The sequence below is a fragment of the Aquarana catesbeiana genome, linkage group LG10 (genome assembly GCF_042186555.1).
Source record: "Aquarana catesbeiana isolate 2022-GZ linkage group LG10, ASM4218655v1, whole genome shotgun sequence".
Taxonomy (NCBI): domain Eukaryota; kingdom Metazoa; phylum Chordata; class Amphibia; order Anura; family Ranidae; genus Aquarana; species Aquarana catesbeiana.
This window is the reverse complement of record NC_133333.1, coordinates 185,697,588-185,724,722: the sequence shown is the minus strand read 5'-3', so window position 1 is coordinate 185,724,722 and position 27,135 is coordinate 185,697,588. Positions and strand designations below refer to the sequence as shown.

Genomic DNA, 27,135 nt, shown 5'->3' with positions numbered 1-27,135 from the left:
TCTTTTTTCAACTAGACTATGTAAATATATGTACAGCGGTGTCATGAGGTCTGGGACGCTGTTTTACATTTACAGTGGGGATCGAAAGTTTGGGCACCCCAGGTAACAATGTGTATTAATGTGCATTAATGTGCATAACGAAGCCAAGGAAAGATGGAAAAATCTCCAAATGGCATCAAATTACAGATTAGACATTCTTATAATATGTCAAAAAAAGTTAGATTTTATTTCCATCATTTACACTTTCAAAATTACAGAAAACAAAAAAATGGCGACTGCAAAAGTTTGGGCACCCTGCAGAATTTATAGCATGCACTGCCCCCTTTGCAAAGCTGAGAATGCCAGTGTCATGGATTGTTCTCAATCATTGTCTGGGAAGACCAGGTGATGTCAATCTCAAAGGTTTTAAATGGCCAGACTCATCTGACCTTTCCCCAACAATCAGCACCATGGGTTCTTCTAAGCAGTTGTCTAGAAAACTGAAACTGAAAATAGTTGATGCTCACAAAGTTGGAGAAGGCTATAAGAAGATAGCAAAGCGTTTTCAGATGTCAATATCCTCTGTTTGGAATGTAATTAAGAAATGACAGTCATCAGGAACAGTGGAAGTTAAAGCAAGATCTGGAACACCAAGAAAAATATCAGACAGAACAGCTTGCAGGATTGTGAGAAAAGCAATTCAAAACCCAGGTTTGACTGCACGATCCCTCCAGAAAGATCTGGCAGACACTGGAGTTGTGGTACACTATTCCACTATAAAGAGATACTTGTACAAATATGGTCTTCATGGAAGAGTCATCAGAAGAAAACCTCTTCAACGTCCTCACCACAAAAATCAGCGTTTGAACTTTGCAAATGAACATAGAGACAAGCCTGAGGCATTCTGGAAACAAGTTCTGTGGACCGATGAGGTTAAAATAGAACTTTTTGGCCGGAATGAGCAAAGGTACGTTTGGAGAAGAAAGGGCACAGAATTTAATGAAAAGAACCTCTGTCCAACTGTTAAGCATGGGGGTGGATCAATCATTCTTTGGGGTTGTATTGCAGCCAGTGGTACAGGGAACATTTCACGAGTAGAAGGAAAAATGGATTCAATAAAATTTCAGCAAATTTTGGATGGTAACTTGATGCCATCTGTGAAAAAGCTGAAGTTAAAGAGAGGATGGCTTCTACAAATGGATAATGATCCTAAACACACCTCAAAATCCATGGGGGATTACATCAAGAGGTGTAAACTGAAGGTTTTGCCATGGCCTTCACAATCTCCTGACCTCAACATTATTGAAAATCTATGGATAGACCTTAAAAGAGCAGTGCGTGACAGACAGCCCAGAAATCTCAAAGAACTGGAAGACTTTTGTAAGGAAGAATGGGCAAAGATACCTCAAACAAGAATTGAAAGACTCTTGGCTGGCTACAAAAAGCGTTTACAAGCTGTGATACTTGCCAAAGGGGGCAGTACAAGATATTAACTCTGCAGGGTGCCCAAACTTTTGCAGACGCCATTTTTTTGTTTTCTGTAATTTTGAAAGTGTAAATGATGGAAATTAAATCTAACTTTTTTTGACATAATTTAAGAATGTCTAATCTGTAATTTGATGCCATTTGGAGATTTTTCCATCTTTCCTTGGCTTCGTTATGCACATTAATACACATTTTTACCTGGGGTGCCCAAACTTTCGATCCCCACTGTAGATGTGTCCGTTACAAGTTTCAAGTTTGTGAATGCGACATTGTTTGTTTTTATTTCTTTATTAAAGGTTTATTGCACCAGATCTGGTGCATTCTCTCTTGTTTATGTTTCACAGATACCAATTCTCATTGATTCAGAGAACCGCAGGACTTGGGTGATTATCCTATTAACTGTTTAAAGGCTGGACTCTCTAGCGAACTGTGATTTTTGGATTCATTATTGCAGGTTACCCTTAGCACTTGCTTTTGCAGTTCTAGAGGTAGGTAAATGGCCTACACCTATAGAAAGGGCATTATTCAAGTGTAGTCAAAGGCAGTTCTTTGGTAAGGGCGAACCGACCATTTATTCTTAACCTCTTGGCGGTCTCGATCATAAACCTCGCCTCCCAGCATCTTAAGCCCCTTAAAGGGCCAGGAGGCACCGGCGCAAAGGGGTTAAATGGAGTGGAAAAGGGTTAGAACCCCTGTGAGGTCTTTGCTGTCTCTCTTGCGCATATTTCTGCTCTCTTCCCGTACTGGTAACTACACAGGGAGAAAAAATAGGATTTTTTAAAACAGCTTACCTGTAAAATCCTTTTCTTTCGAAGGACATCACGGGACACAGAGCCACAGTAATTACTGATGGGTTATATAGGTATCACTGGTGATTGGACACTGGCACACCCTATCAGGAAGTTCAACCCCCTATATAATCCCTCCCCTTGCAGGGATACCTCAGTTTTGTAGCCAAGCAATATATTGTATTAAAAGAGGGGCGGGACCTCTGTGTCCCGTGATGTCCTTCGAAAGAAAAGGATTTTACAGGTAAGCTGTTTAAAAAAATCCTATTTTCTTTCTCGAACATCACGGGACACAGAGCCACAGTAATTACTGATGGGATGTCCCAGAGCAATGCTACCTGAGGGGGGGGGGAACCACGACCAAGTAGGGTGCAATCAGACCTGAGGACCCTGTACCGCTGCCTGCAGCACACTACGCCCAAAGGCGATATCCTCATGCCTTCTCACATCCACCTGATAGAATCTGGTGAATGTATGAACTGAAGACCAGGTTGCGGCCTTGCAGATTTGAGCCATAGAGGCCTGGTGATGCACTGCCCAAGAAGCACCAATAGCCCTCGTGGAATGTGCCCTGATCTGAAACGGAGGAATCCTCTGTTTCAAACCGTAAGCTTGAATGATCAACTGTCGAATCAATTTAGAAATGGTAGCTTTTGACGCTGCCTGTCCTCTATTGGGACCCTCTGGCAGCACAAACAAAACATCCGTCCTGCGGATCTGAGCAGTTGCCCCTAGATAGGCCTTAACTGCTCTTTCTACATCCAACGAATGTAGAGATCTCTCTTCCGGAGAACAGGGATCTGGAAAAAAGGAAGGTAGAACAATGTCTTGGTTTAAATGAAAATCAGAAACCACCTTCGGTAAAAAACTAGGATGAGGGCGTAGTACCACTCTATCCTTGTGTATAATCAAATAAGGCTCCTTACAGGAAAGAGCTGCTAATTCTGATACTCTTCTAGCAGAAGAGATGGCCACCAGAAAAATTAACTTCCTTGTCAACAAGACCAAAGGAATCTGACCTATTGGTTCAAAAGGCTGTTTCTGTAACACAGCCTGGACCAAGTTCAAGTCCCAGGGGTTTAGGGGCGCTTTAACTGGAGGATTAAGACGCATCACCCCCTGCATAAAGTTTCGGACCAAAGAATGCGAAGCAAGTGGCCGCTGAAATAATACTGATCAAGCAGAGACCTGGCCCTTGATGGTACTCAAGGCCAGCTTCATCTCTAATCCTAATTGTAGAAAATCAAGAATTCTACCTATGACATATTTCCTGGGATGCCAACCTCTGGATTCACACCAGGTTATATAAGCTTTCCAGACTCTATGATAAATCATCCTGGAAGCTGGCTTCCTTGCATTAATCAAGGTAGATATGACAGGACCTGAGAGCCCACGACTCTTCAGAACGTGGGTCTCAATAGCCAAACCGTCAAATTTAGCGTTTGTAAGGCAGGATAGAACACTGGACCTTGAGATAACAGGTCTGGACGTTCCGGTAGTGTCCACGGGGAACCTACTGTCATCCTTACTATTTCTGCATACCAAGTCCTTCTGGGCCAAGCGGGGGCCACCAGAAGTACCGACTTCCTTTCCTGCCTGATCCTGCGAAGGAGTCGTGGTAATAGCAGAATAGGCGGGAATGCGTAAATCAGTGAGAACCGATGCCACGGAATCACCAACGCATCCGTCCCGCATGCAAGAGGATCTTTTGTCTTTGCCACAAATCTATCTTTTTGTTGAATCGGGATGCAAAGAGATCTACATCTGGAACCCCCCATCTTTGGCATATGGCTCAAAAGACGTCGGGATGCAGAGACCATTCCCCTGGAAGTAACTGCTGGCGACTTAGATAGTCCGCCTGCCAATTCTCTATATGCATGGCACATGCATCTATGCCCAGACTAAGATCTGGTTCACCTCCTTTTGAGCAGCTCGGCTCCGGGTGCCTCCCTGATGATTGACATAAGCCACTGCTGTGGCATTGTCGGACTGAATCCTGACCGGACAACCCTGTAGCCTGATAGTCCAGGCTTTTAGAGCTAGATGTATCGCCCGGATCTCCAGAATGTTGATGGGTAAGGTCCTCTCTGTCTTGGACCATACCCCTTGGACCGCAGCCTGTTCCAGAACTGCTCCCCAACCTGACAGGCTGGCCTCTGTTGTTACCACCGTCCAGGTAACCGGTAGAAAGGATTTCCCCTTCTGCAGGTTTTCGGGTATGAGCCACCATTTGAGGCTCTGACGCAACGCATGCGACAGGTGCATCGGAAAGTCTAATGCCTGAACTTTCTTGTTCCAGGTCGACAGAATACTGTGTTGCAGCATTCTTGAGTGAAACTGAGCATAGGGAACTGCTTCGAATGAAGACACCATCTTCCCTAGTAGCCTCATACAAAGGCGGACTGAGGGACCCTTCTTGGTCCTTACTGCCAGAATCAGCTCTCTTAAAGCAGCGATCTTTGCCTGGGGTAGAAATATTTTCTCCTGGCTTGTATCTATAATCAGACCTAAATACTCCAGTCTTCTTACTGGTTTTAGGAAAGACTTTTCTAAGTTGAGGATCCAACCCAGGTGTTCTAGATACCTGACTGTGGTCCTCAAGTTTCCATTCAAAGAGGCTACCGACCGGTCTATCAAGAGCAGGTCGTCTAGGTATGCTATGACAGCTATACCCTAAGCCCTTAATCTGGCCAGAGGAGGAGCCAAGATCTTTGTGAACACTCGAGGTGCAGTGGCTATCCCGAAAGGCAGAGCCACAAACTGGAAATGGCGCCCTCCTACCTCGAAGCGCAGAAACTTCTGATGAGCAGGAAAAATGGGCACATGCAGATATGCATCTCTGATGTCTATTGATGCCAGAAATTCTCCTCCCTGCAGGGTGGGAACTACTGTTCGAATTGATTCCATGCAGAAGGATTGAATCCTTAGGAATCGGTTCAGATCCCTTAAGTCCAGAATGGGCCTGACATCCCCATTTGGCTTTTGGACCGTAAAAAGGTTGGAATAGAAGCCCAATCCCTGGTCCTTTGCGGGAACTATCATAATGACTTCCTGCGACAAAAGTCGCTCTAACGCTAGAAGGAGCGACTGCTTCTTCTCTGGGAACACTTGATCTGAGGAACCGAGGAGAAGGGAATTTCTGAAACTCCAGCTTGTACCCTAAGGTTACCGTGGAGATTACCCATCTGTCCTGGAAGTCCTCCTGCCAGAGCTCTGAGAACTGTCGCAGCCTTCCCCCCCACTCGAGTGAGCGGGGGCGCCCCCTCATGCAGAGGTCTTAGTGTTTTGCCTAGTAGGCTTCTTTCCCCAGGACTTCTTTTGTCCCTGGGGTTGACTCTTGTCTCTGGACCCCGATGGAGGCGGCCATCGAGACTGCCTGGAGGCTGAAGCCCCCGGCGCTGGGGAAAGAGTCCGTTTGAAAGAGGGACGCTTACTCTTCTTCTTGACAGGTAAGAGAGTGCTTTTCCCACAAGAGATTCTCTTGATATAGTTATCCAAGTCCTCTCCAAACAACCTTGCACCACGAAATGGAAACCCAGCCAGTAGCTTCTTACATGGTGCTTCGGCTGACCAATTTTTCAACCATAGGATTCTACGTATATGCACCAACCCCAGTGAAAGACGGGAGGTTTGCACGATAGAATCTCTAATGGCGTCAACCACAAAGCATAAGGCCGCTGGAAGGTTAGCAAACCCCTGGGCCTGCTGTTCAGGTAATACTTTGATGACCTGCTTAACATGGTCTCTTAAGTATTGACAGACTCCAATCGCTGCTACTGCAGGTTGGGCCACTGATCCTGCTAAGGAGAAAACATCCTTCAATAGGGATTCCATCCTTTTATCTACAGGATCCCTGAGCATCTGAGCATTGTCTACAGGACAAGTCAGGCTATTATTTACGGAGGAAATGGCGGCATCAATAGCCGGTATTCCCCACATTTTAATAAACTTTTCTTCCATCGGATAAAGTGTTGAAAACTTTCTCGGCGGAAAAAAACGTTTGTCTGGGTGATCCCACTCAGAATAAATGAGCTTTTCAAGTAAAGTATGAACAGGAAAAGCATGTGCTGCTTGGAAAGGTTTCAGTGACCCCAAAGCAGAAGAGGATTCTTTAGCAGTTTCAGGTATGGGCAACTTAAATGTGGATCGGACCAATCCAGTGAGGATCTGCACTAAGACTTTCTCCTCTTGGGAAGTCGCAGAGGGTCCCTCTCCACCTGAATCCTCCGAAGAGGAATCATCCGTCCCGTCCCATCCCGATCCTCTGAAAGGGATTCATCTCCTTTATCCCAGAGCTCCTCTGTCTGAGGGTCTTGGGGAACAGAGGAAAGCCTAGTGCGTTTTCTTCCACTGAGTGAAGACGTAATCACGGCCATTAATCTTTCCTCTAGACCATTAATGGTTGAGGAAAAAACCTCTTGTGTAATATATACAGGGGCTGTAGTGCCAGAAGCAGGTGTAGCCCCTGACCCCGATGGCTCTCCCTGGCTAGCCGTCCCTGGCCCATCTTTAGGGGGGAGGATGCTGCCGACAGGGGGCCCTCAGAACCTGAACGAGATCCCCTAGTGTCTCTGGTTCCTGGGGTGCTTGAACCTCTTCTACCCATAGTGCAAAGCAACAAGGTGTGAGGTATACAAATGAACACTGCCCGCTGAGCGATGTAGTCTGGCTAAAAGCCTTGCTACCCAATGCTCAGTCTGGTGTTACTTCAGTAAATGCTGCCTAGGAGAATGCCTGTGTCCCACCTTACATGCGACCGTCAGCTCTGTGTCTCTCAGAAGGCTGTGTGCACCTGTACAGAGTGCCTTTAATAGCCTGCAGCTGGCCTGAGTGGGAGTCAAAGCACCTGTGCTGATGTCCCGCCCCCTCCTCTACCGCCCCCCCCCTTTTGAAAAAAACGAGCGCTTCCCGCGCTGGCCGACTCTCCTGTTATGCTTCTGGAGAAAGGCTGGGGATGGGGGGGGAGGGAGGGAGGCTGGTAACAAGATCTGCCTGAACGGCTATCTTCAGAGATGGTGGCCATTAAGCCACAGAGCCCGGGTGGTATAACCACTTTCTAGACCCCTGTGGCCCCTCTCTAGCCTGGGGGGGAACATTCAAACATGAGAAATCCCCCCTTCCATCTTACCTTTTTGCAGCCGGCTTGAGACGCTGGGACATGAACAGCGATGAAAACACTGAGACAAACAGTCAGTATGTGCAGGTTTGTGCTCTTGGCAGCCCCCGGTGGTCACAATAGGCATAGCATGCATTTACCTTAAAGGAGAAAAGCCACTAGAACTCAAAAATTCTGTGGAATCTCCTCTTACCTTATCCAGCTGCAGGGTGCTGTTTACGCAGACCCAATCTTCACCTCTCACAGTGGGCTCCATTTGAAAAAACCGTCAGAGACTGGGGCCCCCTACGAATAGGGGGATCCAACAGTTCTGGGACCGTAAAGCACCTCGCCAGAAATTAGGAAGTTTAAAGCCATTTTCTGATCTGCGGGGTCCAGCTCTCTAAAAAGAGAAGCGTTACGGGTAAAACCTCGTTTCTTCGGACACGAGGCCCGGGTACCATTCAATTCGGCCATGAAAAGACACTTTGAATGGATCCGGTTCGCCTGGCTTGCCCCAGTATAGGATCTTAGGATATTCCCTTTGGAGCTCAGCACAGGACATCTTTACACGTCCATCACCTAAGACACTGGCGTAAAAACTGAGGTATCCCTGCAAGGGGGAGGGATTATATAGGGGGTTGAACTTCCTGATAGGGTGTGCCAGTGTCCAATCACCAGTGATACCTATATAACCCATCAGTAATTACTGTGGCTCTGTGTCCCGTGATGTTCGAGAAAGAAAAAGTATATCTCCCAAATAGAGAAACTGATTCTGATCAAAATCTGACAGAGGCCATGTGCCCTTTCTTCAAAAAAAATCTAGGAGAAATGCCTGGGATTGGGTTGGGCTTTAACACAAGAAGAAACACAATATTGAGATAAATCGGGGTCTTTACCTTGTCTGTTAATGGTATCCACTAAAATATCTATCACTATGATTGTACCAGTACGTCCAATGCCGGCACTGAAAGAGAGCACAACAAACATGGTTATTGTATATGTCAGGTTTTTAAGACATGGAGTAGAGCTTGCTGCCTCCTCATAATAAGGAATACCTGCAGTGCACCACTATAGGCCCAGACTGCGGACTAGACTGTTGAGCTGCATTGATCTCTTCCAGAAAGCGCAGCGCTCCCCCTGGTTCATTTGGGACTCCATGGTCTGGCCAGCTCAAGTATTGATAATGCCAAATGTGTCTCGGAGGCTCATCCTGTAGCAAAAAAATAACATTTATAAATAGCAGACCAGAGACACAGACACTACAAATTCCCTGCAAAAATGGACATATTGGCCTAGGATAACAGTCTGCAGCACTGAGCACGAAGGCTGTATTACTACATGCACTTTAAAGATTCATTTCCAGTTTTGATTGGAGGGTACCTTTAAGTTATGTTACAAGGACCTAATTATTTGCATAACTCTGACAGTAAGGGCAAACAAAACTATACAAGGGTAATGCCAAGTATCCATGAACCAGTTGACTCATAAAAAGATACAATGCATTGAAATGCAGAGCTCTTCACTTGGCCGCAGTGGTAATTACAGGAATGTCTTGGCGATGTAATGCTGGCAGCAGATTTCGAGCCCTCTGATCTGCCTGACAGCTCTTATACCGCCGAGAAGCGGACAAGGATACGTTTATTATCCAATTACATATGGGTGAGCACTGCTACAGAGAAACTGTCACTCTCCATGATAGAAAATAAGCCGTGGAAGCTGACATAAGTGTCAAAACACCATATTTAAAACTAGTCATTATGTGCAAATATTTCTGGAAAATGCAAAACAATTGACACAAGTGGAAATTTCAGTTCAGAATCTGTGAAGCCAAGCTTTTATACTGGATGAGCCAGCACTTTACATAAACTGATGTTTAAAGCAAAATATAATGTGTTTATGTGCCATATTCTGTTTAATGAAACAAAATCACTAGAATTGTATGTGTGGTTATCTGCACAAAAAGGATAGTGTTTAGTATATAGTGATCTCCGATATATCATATATTCTATACTGTGTGTAATCTCCAATATATCCTGTACAGACTCTACTGTTTAGCATAGAGTGATCTCCTATATACCATACGTTTTCTGCAGATTTGCATCTATTCTGCTTATTGTAAACATATATTGACCTCTATAAGCTATATTTTAGAATTCACATCAGAATAAGTAAACTTATCCAGTTGAAGACCAAGGATTTTCTGGCACTTTTTGTTTACAATGTATATCTATTTTTAGCTAGAAAATTACTTATAACCCCCAAACATTATGCATTTTTTTAGCAGAGACCCTAGGGAATAAAGTGGCGAATCTTCCAATGTTTTATGTCACACGGCATTTGCGCAGTGGTTTTTCCAAACGCAATTTTTTTTTGTAAAATCCTTTTCTTTTGGAGGTACATCACGGGACACAGAGCCTCAGTAATTATTGATGGGTTATGGGTATCACAAGGTGATTGGACACTGGTCACACCCTAGACAGGAAGTTCAACCCCCTATATAACCCCTCCCCTTACTGGGGATACCTCAGTTTTGTAGCAAAGCACTATAAGTATATTAGAAGAGGGGCGGGACCTCTGTGTCCCGTGATGTACCTCAAAAGAAAAGGATTTTACAGGTAAGCTGTTATAAAAAAATGCTATTTTCTTTCTCGTACATCACGGGACACAGAGCCTCAGTAATTACTGATGGGATGTCCCAAAGCAATGCTATTTGAGGGGAGGGGACCACACAACGTAGGGTGTAATCAGACCTGAGGACCTCGTACCGCTGCCTGCAGCACACTACACCCAAAGGCGATATCCTCATGCCTTCCCACAGCCACCTGATAAAATCTGGTGAATGTATGGACTGAAGACCAGGTTGCGGCCTTGCAGATTTGAGCCATAGAGGCCGGGTGATGCACCACCCAAGAAGCACTAATCGCCCTTGTGGAGTGTGCCTTGATTTGAAAATGTGGAATTTTTTGTTTCAAACCGTAAGCTTGAATAATCATTTGTCGAATCCATTTCGAAAGGGTAGACTTTGACGCTGCCTGTCCTCTATTGGGACCTTCTCGCAGTACGAACAAAACATCCGTTTTGCGAATTTGAGCAGTTGCTTCCAGATAGGCCTTGACTGCCCTTACTACATCCAAAGAATTTAGTGACCTTTCTTCCATAGAACAGGGATCTGGGAAAAAAGAAGGCAGAACAATATCTTGGTTTAGATGGAAATCTGAAACCACTTTCGGTAGAAAGCTAGGATGAGGGCGCAATACCACTCTATCCTTATGCAAGATTAAATAAGGCTCTTTACAGGAAAGAGCTGCTAATTCTGATACTCTTCTAGCAGAAGAAATGGCTACCAGAAAAATTAACTTTCTTGTCAACAAGACCAAGGGAATTTGACGTATTGGTTCAAAAGGCTTTTTTTGTAAAACTGACAAAACCAAATTCAAGTCCCAGGGGTTTAGGGGCGCCTTAACCGGAGGATTAAGACGCATCACCCCCTGCATAAAGTTTCGGACCAAAGAATATGAAGCAAGTGGCCGTTTAAATAATACTGATAAGGCCGAGACCTGGCCCTTGATGGTACTCAAGGCCAGCTTCATTTCTAATCCCATTTGTAGAAAGTCAAGAATTCTACCTATGACATATTTTCTGGGATGCCAACCCCTGGCTTCACACCAGGATACATAAGTCTTCCAAACTCTATGATAAATCACTCTGGAAGCTGGCTTCCTTGCATTGATCAAGGTAGAGATCACAGGACCCGAAAGACCACGACTCTTCAGAACGTGGGTTTCGATAGCCAAATCGTCAAATTTAGCATTTGTAAGGCAGGATGGAACACCGGACCTTGAGATAACAGGTCTGGACGTGACGGTAGGGTCCATGGGGAACCCACTGTCATCCTTACTATCTCTGCATACCAAGCTCTCCTGGGCCAAGTTGGGGTTACCAGAGGTACCGACTTCTTCTCCTGCCGGATCCTCCGAAGGAGCCGTGGCAGTAGCAGAATAGGAGGGAATGCATAAATCAGTGAGAACCGATGCCACGGAATCACCAACGCATCTGTCCCGCATGCAAGAGGATCCTTTGCTCTTGCCACAAACTTGTCGATCTTTCTGGAACCCCCCATCTTTGGCATATGGCCCAAAAGACGGGGTGAAAAGACCATTCCCCTGGGACTAACCGCTGGCAACTCAAATAGTCTGCCTGCCAGTTCTCTATCCCTGGAATGAAAACTGCTGATATACATGGCACATGCTTTTCTGCCCAAACTAAAATCTGGTTCACTTCTCCCTGAGCTGCACGACTCCTGGTGCCTCCTTGATGATTGATATAAGCCACTGTTGTGGCATTGTCGGACTGGATCCTGACAGGGCAACCCTGTAGCCTGAGAGTCCAGGCCTTTAGGGCTAGATACGCCGCACGGATCTCCTCTCGAATTCGGACCATTCCCCTTGGACCACGGACTGTTCCAGAACTGCTCCCCAACCCGAAAGACTGGCATCCGTTGTTACCACTGTCCAGGTAACTGGTAAAAAGGATTTCCCTTTTTGCAGGTTTTCGGGTATTAACCACCAACTGAGGCTCTGACGCACTGTAGTAGACAGATGCATCGGAAAATCTAATGCCTGTACTTTCTTGTTCCAAGCAGACAGGATACTGTGTTGCAGCAGTCTTGAATGAAACTGAGCATAGGGAACTGCTTCGAATGAAGCCACCATCTTTCCCAGCAGCCTCATACAAAGGCGGACAGAAGGACCCTTTTTTGTCCTGACTACCCGAATTAGTTCTCTTAAGGCACTGATCTTTGCCTGAGGTAAAAATACCTTCTCTTGGCTTGTATCTATGACCAGGCCCAAATACTCTAGTCTTCTTACTGGTTTAAGAAAGACTTTTCTAAGTTGAGAATCCAACCTAGGTATTCCAAGTAGTTGACTGTGGTCACCAAGTTCTGGTTCAGGCAGGCTACCAACCGGTCTATCAAGAGCAGGTCGTCTAGGTATGCTATGATAGTTATACCTTGGGCCCTTAATCTGGCCAGAGGAGTAGCCAAGATCTTTGTAAAATCCCGAGGTGCAGTGGCTAGCCTGAAAGGCAGGACTATAAACTGAAAATGGCGTTTTTCTACTTCGAAAAGCAAGTACTTTTGATGAGCAGGGAAAAAAGTTACATGCAGGTACGCATCCTTGATGTCTATTGATGCCAGAAATTCTCCTCCTTGTAGGATGGAGACTACTGACCGAATTGATTCCATGCGAAAGGATCAAATCTTTAGGAATCGATTTAGATCCTTTAGATCCAGAATGGGCCTGACATCTCCATTTGGTTTTCGAACTGTGAAAAGGTTGGAATAAAACCCCAATCCCAGCTCTTCCGTGGGAACCACCACGATGACCTTTTGCGACAATAGTCACTCTAACGCTAGAAGGAGAGACTGCTTTTTCCCTGGACCTCTGGGGACATTTGATCTGAGGAAACGTGGAGAGGGGAATTCTCGGAACTCCAGTTTGTAACCTAGAGTTACCGTGGTGATTACCCATCTGTCCTTGAAGTCTTCCTGCCAGAGCTTTGAGAACTGTAGCAGTCTTCCCCCCACCCGAGCGAGCGGGGGCGCTCCTTCATAAAGAGGCTTTAGCGTCTAGTAGGCTTCTTCCCCCAGGACTTCTTTTGTCCCTGCGGTCAACTCTGAAATTTATTTCTTGAGCCTGTCGGAGGAGGAGGCCATTGTGACTGCCTGGAGGCTGATGCTCCTGGCACTGGGGAAAGAGCCCGTTTAAAAGAGGGACGTTTACTTCCTTTTCTTAACTGGTAAGAGAGTGCTTTTCCCACTAGAGATCTTTTGGATATAGTTATCCAAATCCTCTCCAAACAGCCTAGCACCACAAAATGGAAATCCAGCTACTGTAGAAGCTTCTTACATGGTGATTCGGCTGACCAATTTTTCAACCATAAGATTCTACGCATATGTACCAACCCAAGCGAAAGGCGAGAGGTTTGGATGATAGAATCTATGATTGCGTCAACAGCAAAACATAAAGCAGCTGGAAGGTTGGCCAACCCCCGGGCCTGCTGTTCAGGTAGAAATTTGAGGACCTGTTTAACATAGTCTCTCAAGTATTGACAGACTCCGATCACTGCCACTGCAGGTTGAGCTACTGAACCCGCTAAAGGAAAAAATATTTTTTAACAGGGATTCCATTTTTTTATCAGTTGGATCCCTAAGCATCTGAGCACTGTCGACAGGACAAGTCAGACTTTTATTTACGGAGGAAATGGCGGCGTTAACTGCCGGTATACCCCACATTTTTCTAAATTTTTCCTCCATAGGATAAAGTGTTGAAAACTTTTTAGGCGGGAAAAAAATGTTTATCTGGGTGATCCCACTCAGAATAAATGAGCATTTCTAGTAAACTACGAACAGGAAAAGCATGTGTTGTTTGAGGAGGTTTCAGTGAACCCAAAGAAGAGGAGGGTTCTTTAACTGACTCAGATACGGGCAACTTAAATGTGGAGTGGACCAATCCAGCAAGAATCTGCACTAACACCTTCTCATCCTGAGAAGCTGAAGAGGGTCCGTCTCCACTTGATTACTCAGAAGAGGAATCATCAGTCCCAATCCTCTGAGAGGGATTCCTTTTTCCCCAGAGTTCCTCAGCTTGAGGGTCCTGGGTAACAGAGGGAGACCTAGTGCATTTTCTTCCACTGAGTGAAGATGTGATTAAGGCCATTAATCTTTCCTCTAATCCATTAATGGTTGAGGAAAAACCTCCTGCGTAATGTATACAGGGGCTGAAGTGCCAGAAGCAGATGCAGCCCCTGACCCCAATGGCTCTCCCTGGCCAGCCATCCCAGATCCTTCAGGGGGGGAAGGTGCTGCAGAAGGGGGGCCCTCAGAGCCTGAGGGAGATCCCCTAGAGCCTCTGGTTTTCGGGGTATTTGTACCTCTTCTACCCATAGTGCAAAGCAACAAAAGGTGGAGGTACCACAAAAAAACATTGACTGCTGAGCGATGTAGTTCAGCAACTGCCGCTGCTACCAATGCCCAGTCTAGTGTTTCTAAGTAAATGCTGCCTGGGAGAATGCCTGTGTCCCACCTCATATGCGCCCGTCAGCTCTGTGTCCCTCCATAGGCTGTGTGCACCTGAAAAAGTGTGCACTTTATAGCCTATGTAGCCAGCGATGTGGGCGTTTAAACACGCCGGACGTCACGTTAATGCTCCGCCCCCCCTCCCGCCCCACCTCGGTTTTTTCAAAAACGTGCGCTTTCCCGCGCGAGCCGAGGCTCCGTCCTCGGGACAAGCATGGAGGGGAGGCTGGGGTGGAGGAGAGAGAAGGGCCGGTGGATGGGGAACCTGCCGAACAGTAGCGGCGGTGGTGCGGTATACTACCGCTATCTGTTCAGGCCACCCTGGCCCCCCGAAATCACGGGGGGAAGTATCCCTAAGGAAAGAGCCCCCCAACCCATCCTACCTGGAGACCGGCTGGAGGAGCGTACAGCGTGGACACTGAGACAGACAAAACAAGCATGAAAAGGTATGTGCTCTTGGCAGCCCCCGGTGGCGACAATAGGCATAGCATACATTTACTTAAAGGAGAAACCTACTAGGATTAAAAAATTCTGAGGATTCTCCCTTACCTTATCCAGCTGCAGGGTTCTGTTATACAGACCCAATCTTCACCTCTCACAGTGGGCTCCGTTTGGAAAAACCTTCAGAGACCGGGGCCCCCTAGAATAGGAGGATTCGCAGTTCTGGGCCCGTAAAGCACCCCGCCAGGAATATGGCTGAAAAAAACAAATACTGGATCCCGGGGTCCAGCTCTCTAAAAAGAGAAGCGTTACAGGTAAAACCTCGTTTCTTCGGACACGAGGCCCGGTTACCATCCAATTTGGCCTAAAAAAGCACTTTGAATGGATCCGGTTGCATGGCTTGCCCCAGTATAGGATATCCCTTTGGAGCTTAGCACAGCACATCTTATTCGTGACCAACACCTAAGACACTGGCGAAAAAACTGAGGTATCCCCAGTAAGGGGAGGGGTTATATAGGGGGTTAAACTTCCTGTCTAGGGTGTGACCAGTGTCCAATCACCTCGTGATACCCATAACCCATCAGTAATTACTGAGGTTCTGTGTCCTGTGATGTACGAGAAAGAAATACACTTTTATGAAAAAACCAAAGCAATACCCCAATTGTTTTGTAAAATGTGAAAGAATATGTTATGCCAAGTAAATAGATACCTAACATGTCACGCTTTAAAATTGCGCATGCTCGTGGAATGGCGGCAAACTATGGTACTTAAAAATCTCCATAGGTGACAAAAAAGAATCTTATTTTATTTTTTATTTCTTATTTTTACACCGTCCCTTTATTTATTTTTTGATTACTTTTATTCCTATTACAAGGAATGTAAACACCCCTTGTAATAGAAATAAGGATGACAGGTCCTCTTTATGGAGAGATCTGGTGTAATAAAGAACCCAAATCTATCCTTTACCTTTAAAAGCAAAAGATTAAACTTTTTTTTTTTTTTACTTCCACCCTGGACCGGAAGTGACGTCATTACGTCGCTCCGGTCTACCAAGGCCATAGAGGCAATGAGAGATGATGTAGTCTCCCAGTGCCTCTATGACCAGCCAGCCGTACCGTCGGATTGTTTCTCGGGCACACCGGTGAAAACGGTAAGACCAAGAAAAATCGCGAGCGGTGGCAGGGGAAAGTGATCCAATGGCTAATGAGCTGCTTGGATCTCTTTCATAAGAAAGCCAGCCGCCAGCTGAAGAAAAAGATATCGGGGGTTATGGTTGAAAGCTTCACCCATAACCCCAGTAAACCACTTGCAAAACTCAACGTAGATATACATATTGCGGTTGCAAGTGATTTTCTGATGAGATTTTAAAATTAAAATATTTTCTGATGAGAATTTAGAATTACAATAACATGATTAAATAAAGACACTTATTTTTGTCTTAAGACTTTGTAAATCCAGCTTATTATCTGTGATGTAATCTATTCTGTATAGTATATAATGATCACTAGATTGTATACATTATATGAACAGTGTATTTTGTGTAGTGTATAGTGTTCTTCTATATGCTATACACCAGGGGTCTCAAAGGGCCAGTTTACTGTCCTCCAGACTTTGGGGGGGGCGGACTGTGCCCAGTAGGAGTAAACGGTGCCTGATGTTTGGTATTAGGGGGAGAAATAGTTGGTGTCAGTGGGAGGAATAGTGCCTCATTTTAGGTGTCAGTGGCAGGTATAAAACCTCAAGGTCCGAATAAAAGCAAGCAAAGGGCTGCATCTAGCCCCAGGGCCAGTTTGGAGACCACTGCTATACACTAATTTCTATATGGTCTATACCAGGGATGGGAAACCAAGGGAACATGTGCCAGGGTGGGCATGCAAGGTCTATTTCAGTGTCAACCCAAAGATCATATGGTGGCATGCGAATAGGCTCAGACTGGTCCACAGGTAGAGCCTCCATTGGGCCCCTGTTCCCTACAAATACAGTGCACAGCCATTGATTTCAATGACAGCTCACAAAGCTATCAATTACAAAGCCTGGCCTGCCCTTCTATACCTGCAGCCAAGCCACCTTCATGACAATTCTGAGAGGCCAATCTGAGACGTTCAGGTGCCCCTGACCTTCTCCCTATACCATCATAGTCCAGCCTGAAGGTGGAGTTCTGTCAGGAAGCATGCATGCCTTCCACTCTCTCCCCCTAGTGGAACTGTCAGCTGCAGCAGTTATGAGGGCTTGTTCACGCCAGAACACAGTGCGGGAAACCTGCGTTCTGTGAGCGTTTCCTGCACCGCGTTCAAAACGTTTGGGTATGTGATTTGCTGCAGTTGTAAATATAATCTTAAAGTGGAGTTGCACCCAAAAATGGAACTTCCGCTTTAAGTGATGGTGACCACCTGACATGCCACAGTTAGAATGCCGGCGCCATGGAGAGGAGGGGGAGAGGAGCGAGGCTTCCTGCACCCGCATCGCTGGACCACGGGACAGGTGGGTGTGACTATTAAAAGTCAGCAGCTACACTTTTTGTAGCTGCTGACTTTTAAATGGGTGGAACTCCGCTTTAAAGACATCCCAAATGCAGATCACAAACACAGTGCATTTTTGAAAAGTAGTGCATGCACTACTTTTGGTGCGATCCAGTGCAAGTTCAGCCCATTCAAATGAATAAACTGAAAATCGCACTGCACTGAATCGCATAGAAATTGAGCAGGGATGTCGACTGCATTCCTGTGCAATTCAGGTGAGAACTGGCCCTGAATGTAAAACCCCTGTGTTTCTGATGGTGCAGAAATTTGTGCTGATCTGAGGTCTATGGCACTTTTGTTCACTGGCACACCGGTTATCTAATGTTTGTAAATTGCTAATTTGGAAAAGGTTGCTGACCAATGGTCTATACTGCATGTATTGTAGTTTCTAATATGTTCTTAATTATCTACACATTATCTGAATGTATAATGATTTCCAGTATACTATACACCATGTGCATATTATATATATATATATATATATATATATATATATATATATATATATATATATATATATATATATATATATATACATATACATACACACATATATACATATACACACAAAGGCTACACTGTACACAAACATAGTGTTAAGGTGACACACTCTGGTTTAACCACCTCCAGTCCAGTCCGGGCCTTTTCTGGCACTTTTTGTTCACATTTAACAATCAGTATTTTTTGCTAGAATATTACCTAGAACCCCCAAACTTTATATAAAGCAGAGACTTAGAAAATTTTAAAAAATTGTGCCATTTGGTATTTGCGCAGCAGTTTTTCAAACACAATTTTTTGGGGGATAAAATAAACTTTTTTGAATTTTAATGAAAAAAAAAAACACAATACATACCCCATTTTTTTGTAAAATGTAAAAGAGTAACATACCAAACATGTCATGCTTTAAAATTGCGCACGCCCATGCAACGGCGACAAACGGCATACATTTTACTAGGAGTTCTGGTGTTAGAATTACTGCCCATGAGTTGACGTTCGCAGAGATACCTCACTTGTTTGGGACGATAGCTGTTTGCAACGTGCATGTTCATCTTTGCGCACGAGCACGGGAGGGACTTTTTTTTTTTTTACACTGTTGATTTCAATTTATTTATTTTTTTATCACTTTTATTGCTTTCACAAGGAATATAAACATTCTTGTGGCAGCAATAGGCATGTGACAGGTACACTTTATGGAGGAATCCAGGGTCTCCCTCCTCCGCACTTAAAAGCATTCAAAACACCAAGATCTGAGTTTCTGAATGCTTTCGATTTTTTAAAAATGGTGCAGATTGTTTCCGAGTAAGCTGGAAGTGATGTCATATCATCATATCAAGTCATATCATTTGCTTGTTTACGATTATGAACAGCCGATCAGAGCTGCTTCCGGCTTTTGCTTTGATGTCCGGCCAGCCGGCCGAATGCGTCAGCTGGTTGCTTAGGTCTCCCGGTGGGATGGGAGAGCCAGAGAGAGCCGCTTGTAATAGCAATCAAGCAGCTAGTCATGAGGTAGAAATGGAAAGGTTCGGTAGTTCAAGGAGGATACAAGGGGACAGAAAACACAATAAGAAATTATTTCATTTAGAATAGATTACAGGGCCAATAAGTAGTGGATGTGTAGGGATTATTTTTGGAGAAGGATATTGTTTAGTGTCACTTTAACCATATAAGTGATTTCCATTGTAAATTGTACGGGTTATTATTTATTCTTTATTGTTGCTTTTTATGTAAAAAGTAAAAACTAAGCCAGCCAAAACATTTTGTAAATAGTTTATTAAGACCTCATTCACACAGATAGTTTGAGACACAAATTTGCTCTAGAGTTAAAATCCTGCCGTTTATCTGTGCCTGGGAAGTGGCAGGACAGCCGGCCACCGAAATAAATGGCTGTATGCGGCCATACTCAGATAAACATGGATGCTTCTTTGCATCGGCATTTACATGCGTATGCATGTATGACATATTCCCCGAACATGGAAGTTCTGCGTTTAGGGAATACACAATACTCGCTTCCTTACTTTTATCCCTCTTTTAAAACCCTCTATCATTTACAAAAGCCCAGAGAAGGAGCAGTAAGCATAAGAAAGAAAGATGACAGACAATAGATAAACAAAAGACTTTAAAACAACACAAGGAACCGCTGGTTACAGGACCTTAAGCCTCGACCACATGGGCAGAATGTCGGGAAACATTTGCCGGTACAAAAAATACCGGCCGACATTCTGTCCATGTGTATGTTGGTCTGTCCGACAGAAGCCGGCTTGGAAAGCCAGCATCCGACCGACTACCAATCAGTGCTCTCAGCCAATGGGACAAAGTGCTGATCGGAGTGTTTTGGCGGGGAGGCCGTCCCCCTGTCAGAACACAACAGCTCAGGGGGAGATCACTGTACTAACCTTGTATGGCTAGTACAGTGGCTCTGACCGAAGCTGTCAGTTTTTTTTTTTTTTGTGCAAGGCTTTAGAAAAGGCACAGTACAAATATTGCCACAAGCTGCAGTTATACATTCACTTACCCTCTCCATTTGGGAAATCTGTAGTTCCCGTAAGATGTAATCTTTTTCTAGATGGACGGCAAGGCTGGAAACCCTGATACAACCATAGTCCTTAGTGCAGTTTTCCTCTGGCCAATAGCGAAAACATTTTTTCTGGAAGGTGAATGAGAGAAAGTTGTAGCTAATTAAATTTTTAGGTCCATGTGCATATTGTAATAGTCTCTTAATAAACCATTAACCAGCTGGGACTTATGCCTTGCGGTCCACACAGTGTGGTAAGATGACATGGGAAGCCCCTCTCCTGTTCTTGTGGCAATACCGAAGGATTACAGCAGTCTGAATTAATGTTTGTAATCTGTTCAATGAGTGACTGGGGGAATGGGTTTCAAGCAATTACATCATAACTACTAAGGTATGCAGAGACATCTAAATGTTAGGGAGAAATGTCTTGCCTGGAATTAAAATTTAAATTGCTAGTAATACTAATCAGAATATGCAAGTCTCGATTTACAGCATTGTACACGACTTTGTCCTTCTAATGTGTGCTCTTCTACACTTTGTCTGAATCCAAAGGATGAAGGCATACCATACTGCTGAAGGTGTGCAGAGTCAATAACCTGAGACCACTGTAAGAATTGCAAGTCTCCTTAAAGTAGAACTTTATCCATAACAGTTTGATACAAATTATTGTTCTTTAACAAAGGAACATACATTCCACATTAATAATCATGCTACCAAAATGAGCGTGTGCTTTAAAGTGCCTCCAGGTTTGCTCTGGTTTCTTCTTGTTGGAGGCCACCATTTTGAAGCCCAGAGCAGTCACTTCCTGACTCACACACTACCTGCCAGTTCTGTGTGTATTATATTGCTTATAACTGTAGCAGTAATCACTGTGTTCTCCCAGTAGCCACGGCTCCCTACGGCAACACACGGTTGCAGGAAATAAAATTTCATAATCTATGACCTGCTTTACAGTCAACTCAGTTAATGCTTATACCAGGGGTGTCCAAACTGTTTTCAAAGAGGGCCAGATTTGTGAATATGCATGAGGGCCAACCATTTTGCCTGACATTCTTTGAACCATTAAAATTAGATGCAAATTAACTAATGCACTGCCCAACAAGAATTCTCTTGCCTTTGTGGCTGTGTGTGGTGAAGAGTCTAAGGATGAGCTTAGGCGTGTTTTTTGGATATACCATTTTTATCAGCGTATAACACGTACAGGCGTATAACATGCACCCTCACTTTAAGAGGGAAGTTTCAGGTAAAAACTTGAATTTTAACCCCTTCATGGCAACCGTACGCATATATGCGGCCTTGGGATGAAGGGGTTATAACGGGATGATGACGGCAGCTTTTTTAAAGCAGGTGGTCGGCTCTTTAAGGATAACAATCGATGCAGCTAAAAGCCGCTTGGCTGTTATCCCGAAGGAGCCTTTCGCCGCTTTCTTGGGCCTCCCTTCCCACCAGGAGACCCGATCGACGATCCAGCACTTCCGCCAGCTAGAGTGAGACTGAAACAAAGCTGGAAATGGCTATGTTCCAGTCTCCTATGTAAACACATGGTCACGACGTCACTTCGGGTTTACTCGGCTGCCGTCAGAACTTTTCTACAGTATGTTTCTATGTAATCTGCAGTGCTAATCTTCCAATGTGACAACTCAGTTCTGCTCTTCAATAATTTACGGTATGAATGAAAGCTACAGTTGCAGCCATTAGTCATAAATGACTGTTCTGTGTAAAATGTAAACCTATTAAAAACTTCTTGTTCACATTTTTAATTTTATTTTTTTCTTAACTATTCATATGTCAATATTAATCACAGAATAATTTCACTTGGATGATCATTATGTTAATGAAATTCTGGTTCCCTGTGCTAAATCTAATAATAATAACAATAATCTAACCATGTCCAAACACCAACCTCCACCCATTTGTCTTCCAATGGACCACAACATGTTAATCTTGTCATTTCTGCACTGGTATGGGTAATATACGCAGAAACGTGCAAGCTTGGTCTGTCTCAGCTTCCGGGAAAGGGGGTGTAGGGGGCACAATTTAGCATCTTTACCTTTGGTGCGACAGGACCTCCTCCCAGCACTGCTCATATACAGTATGTCCCACTGCTGGGTCACTGATAAGAGAAGTAAAGCCTGAAAAGTGTGTCCTTGAACTTAGCTTTGAAGCCTACAAATGTATTTGCATATAACTTTACAGTGAAAAAATTTTTTCAGGGGAAGACTCCCACTGAGAAGAGACACAGGCGGACCATGCTGCTTAATAAGGGATACATTTTATTAGAAAAATATATTTAATACAAAAAGAGCCAAGACCAGGTACCCACCACCAACACCAAGATCATATTAAACTTAGACAATGTTGTCTAAGAGCAGCTGCATCACGCTTCAATCATGCATGCACACACCTGTAACAAGGCAATTGTTAATGGGATTAAATAATATTTTTGGATCAGACTAATGGTTTCAGTGACGTGCACTGTACATGACAAAGTCCGTCCAGTCACTGTATTTAGATAGAAACCCTTTTAACAAAAGACCCCTGTTTGAAGGGTAGTTGATTGAGTCAAGTTGCTAGTCCCACAGAGACAGCCTTAATTAGAGTTGTAACAAGACATAGCTGTCAGTGTGGAGAGATGATTATAGTCCACAGTTAGTATCCAGTCCAAAGACACAGAAATACAGTTTCCCAGAATGGGATTGCATGTATTCACAGGGTCGAACTGTTGGAAAAACAATAGCTCAATGACGTTGTTTATGAAGTTGGCTAATACTGGCTGAGAAGTAACAAAAAGCAGGATGCAAAGTAAAAAGGAGGCAGTTAAAGGACCTATGGTCCGCTCACCCGACCATTCATGGAGCAATATATTCACAGTCCTGTACTATCTTTGGTCTGGTGGGCTGTATGTGCCGTCCTGTATGCTCCATTTGTTGAGCGGGGTCCATGGGGCTCCAGTGAGCAGTTTGCTGTCAGCACTATATAAGTGTCAAGTCCTCTGGGCCACCATCTGCTTGTATCAGCCAAAGTAGTCACCGCTGGCTTCAGGCAATCAACTGCACAGGCGTGATGAAATACGTCATCCACGACGTATAAACAACGTCATTGAGCTATTGTTTTTCCAACAGTTAGACCCTGTGAATACATGCAATCCCATTCTGGGAAACTGTATTTCTGTGTCTTTGGACTGGATACTAACTGTGGACTATAATCATCTCTCCACACTGACAGCTATGTCTTGTTGCAACTCTAATTAAGGCTGTCTCTGTGGGACTAGCAACTTGACTCAATCAACTACCCTTCAAACAGGGGTCTTTTGTTAAAAGGGTTTCTATCTAAATATAGTGACTGGCCGGACTTTGTCATGTACGGTGCATGTCACTGAAACCATTAGTCTGATCCACAAATATTATTTAATCCCATTAACAATCGCCTTGTTACAGGTGTGTGCATGCATGATTGAAACGTGATGCAGCTGCTCTTAGACAACGTTGTCTAAGTTTAATATGATCTTGGTGTTGGTGGTGGGTACCTGGTCTTGGCTTTTTGTATTAAATATATTTTTCTAATAAAATTTATCTCTTATTTTTAACCACTTCAGCCCTGGAAGGATTTACCCCCTTCCTGACCAGAGCACTTTTTACAATTTGGTACTGCGTCGCTTTAACTGCTAATTGCGCGGTCATGCAATGCTGTACCCAAACAAAATTTGCGCCCTTTTCTTCCCACAAATAGAGATTTCTTTTGATGGTATTTGATCACCTCTGCCGTTTTTATTTTTTGCTCTATAAACGGAAAAAGACCGAAAATTTTGAAAAAAAAAAAATGATATTTTCTACTTTTTGTTATAAAAAAAAAGCCAATAAACTCAATTTTAGTCATACATTTAGGCCAAAATGTATTCGGCCACATGTCTTTGGTAAAAAAAATGTCAATAAGTGTATATATTTATTGGTTTGCGCAAAAGTTATAGCGCCTACAAACTAGGGTACATTTTCTGGAATTTACACAGCCTTTAATTTATGACTGCCTATGTCATTTCTTGATGTGCTAAAATGGCAGGGCAGTACAACCCCCCCCCCCCCAATGACCCCATTTTGGAAAGTAGACACCCCAAGGAAATTGCTAAGAGGCATGTTGAGCCCACTGAATATTAATTTTTTTTGTCCCAAGTGATTGAATAATGCCAAAAAAAAAAAAAATTTACAAAAAGTTGTCACTAAATGATATATTGCTCACACAGGCCATGGGCATATGTGGAATTGCACCCCAAAATACATTCAGCTGCTTTTCCTGATTACGGGGATACCACATGTGTGGGACTTTTTGGGAGCCTAGCCGCGTACGGGGCCCCGAAAACCAATCACCGCCTTCAGGATTTCTAAGGGCGTAACTTTTTGATTTCACTCTTCACTGCCTATCACAGTTTCAGAGGTCATGGAATGCCCAGGTGGCACAAAACCCCCCCAAATGACCCCATTTTGGAAAGTAGACACCCCAAGCTATTTGCTGAGAGGCATGGTGAGTATTTTGCAGCTCTCATTTGTTTTTGAAAATGAAGAATGACAAGAAAAAATTTTTTTTCAGTTTTGAATTTTCAAAACTTTGTGACAAAAAGTGAGGTCTGCAAAATACTCACTTTTTCCCGCAACTTGTGTCACAATATAAAATATTCCATGGACTCGACATTAGCTCTTAGCAAATAGCTTGGGGTGTCTACTTTCCAAAATGGGGTCATTTGGGGGGGGGGGTTGAACTGTCCTGGCATTTTATGCACAACATTTAGAAGCTTATGTCACACATCACCCATTCTTCTAACCACTTGAAGACAAAGCCCTTTCTGACACTTTTTGTTTACATGAAAAACATTTTTTTTTACAAGAAAATTACTTTGAACCCCCAAACATTTTTTCATTTTTTTTTCACACAGTATTTGCACAGAGATTTTTCAAACGCATTTTTTGGGGGGGGGAAAAAACACACTTTTTAAAATTTGAATGCACTAAAACACACTATATTGCCCAAATGTTTGATGAAATAAAAAAGACGATCTTAGGCCGAGTACATGGATACCAAACATGACATGCTTTAAAACTGCGCACAAACGTGGAGTGGCGACAAACTAAATACATTTTGAAAAGCCTTTAAAAGCCTTTACAGGTTACCACTTTAGATTTACAGAGCAGGTCTACTGCTAAAATTACTGCCCTTGATCTGACGTTCGCGGTGACACCTCACATGCATGGTGCAATTGCTGTTTACATTTGACGCCAGACCGACGCTTGCGTTCGCCTTTGCGCGAGAGCAGGGGGGACAGGGGTGCTTTTTTTTTTTTCCTTTATTATTTTTTTGCTTTTTTATCTTATATTTAAACTGTTCCTTTCATTTTTTTTTTTTTTTTTAATCATTTTTATTGTTATCTCAGGGAATGTAAATATCCCCTATGATAGCAATAGGTAGTGACAGGTACTCTTTTTTGAAAAAAATGGGGTCTATTAGACCCTAGATCTCTCCTCTGCCCTCAAAGCATCTGACCACACCAAGATCGGTGTGATAAAATGCTTTCCCAATTTCCCAATGGCGCTGTTTACATCCGGCGAAGTCATGAAATGCTCGTAGCTTCCGGTTTCTTAGGCTATAGAGATGTTTGGAGCCACTCTGGTCTCTGATCAGCTCTATGGTCAGCTGGCGGAATCACCGGCTGCATTCTCAGGTTCCCTGTTGGGACAGGAGAGCCAGAGGAAAACATGGAAGACGGTGGGGGGGCATTCCCTCCCACTGCTTGTAAAAGCAGTCTAGAGGCTAATTAGCCGACCGCTGGCTGAAAAGAATGATACCAAGATGATACCTAAACCTGCAGGCATCATTCTGGTATAACCACTCAAAGTCCAGCATCATACCAGTACGTTGCTGGTCCTTGTTGGGCATATATTGTAATCTTTTCTTTTCATGCAGCCTGTGGGCTGAACGAAAAAAAGAGATTGATCGGTGGGGATGCCCACCATTAGAATACCTCCCTTCATCCACCCACTTCTAATGATGGGCATACACGCACCATTTATATATGCCGAAGCATGGGGGCATCCTCTCGCAAAAGGTAGGAGCAAATTGCTCCTCCACCCCTGCTGCCCCCATGCTTCGGCATATATCACCTCTGCTGGAGTCACGGCTTTATATATCGTGGGAGCAAACGCTGTTGCTGTCAAGATAAATAAATCCGCGCTTCAGCTGAATGGCGTACCTGAAGACAAAAAAATGGTTAACAATAAAACACAGTAAACGGTAAAGTATAACAAATTGCATACCTGAAAAGCAAACATGATAAAACATAATAACAATAAAACATTGCAGAATAGAATACAGTAAAAAAGAGCAGAACAATAGAGAGAGAATAAAGAGAACAATAAAGCGACAACTATTTTTTTTTTTAATTCATATATTTTTTTTTTTTTTTTTTTTTAAGTAGCTGTAACTTTTGTAACTGTAACCGGTTCCAGGTTCGGGTCTCTCAAAATGCGTTGGCGTCTTGGGAGACCCTGTGAAAAGTGCGCCTAGTCTGTGCAATGCTGTACGCTACGCTAATACTCAACTAGTGAATGGTAGCGTTCAAAACATTCACCAATGCAAAGACCAGGATTGTCAGGACAGGAGGGACAATAATAGCGGGTGTCACGCCTATATCCGCGCTTGCTGCAGACACAACATCTTTTTTGGGGGGGTTCGCTGGGTAGGGGTACTCGGGAGGACATAAAGAAAATGCCTCTAATGCAGCCGACTGCATTTGGTTGGGGATGTGAATGGGGGAAGTACGGGTGCTGCAGAAGTGGTGGGTTCCCAATTAGGATTGGCGATTGCAGCAGGAAGGGCACTATGGGCACGACGGGCCTGTGTTTGTCTTCTTCTTGGTGGCAGCGGGACACTACTTGTGCTTGCCACCTCACCAGCTTGAACTGCACTTATGGGACTCGCCACGTCACCAAGTGTTACTGCAGTGCTGGTTTGACTACGAGGGGGGTGAACTAGGCCGCTGGTGCTTGCCAGTTCACCAAAACGCTACCAAAAAAACTGTTAGCGATCGCAGGGATCAGGCCTGACTCTGCGAACGCTGCAGTTATGCGTTTAGTGTTTTGTGACAGTGATCGATCGATACTGCACTTGGCTGGGCTGGGCTGGGCCGGGCGGAGGGGCAAAACGCAGGTGCTAGCAGGTATCTGGGCTGATCCTGCTAACACTGCGTTTTT

At 44.1% G+C, this 27,135-nt stretch overlaps 1 protein-coding gene across 1 annotated transcript in view; it reads right to left on the bottom strand.

Annotated features, from left to right (window-relative positions):
• Positions 1-27,135, bottom strand: part of LOC141111074 (tyrosine-protein phosphatase non-receptor type 11-like) — a 231,074-nt gene that overhangs the window by 14,570 nt on the left and 189,369 nt on the right. The window contains exons 10-12 of the mRNA XM_073603062.1: positions 19,901-20,032; positions 8,406-8,560; positions 8,247-8,314 (exon numbers count right to left, since the gene is read on the bottom strand). Coding sequence (XP_073459163.1) covers positions 8,247-8,314; positions 8,406-8,560; positions 19,901-20,032 — 355 coding nt within the window. The remainder of the gene's footprint in view (positions 1-8,246; positions 8,315-8,405; positions 8,561-19,900; positions 20,033-27,135) is intronic.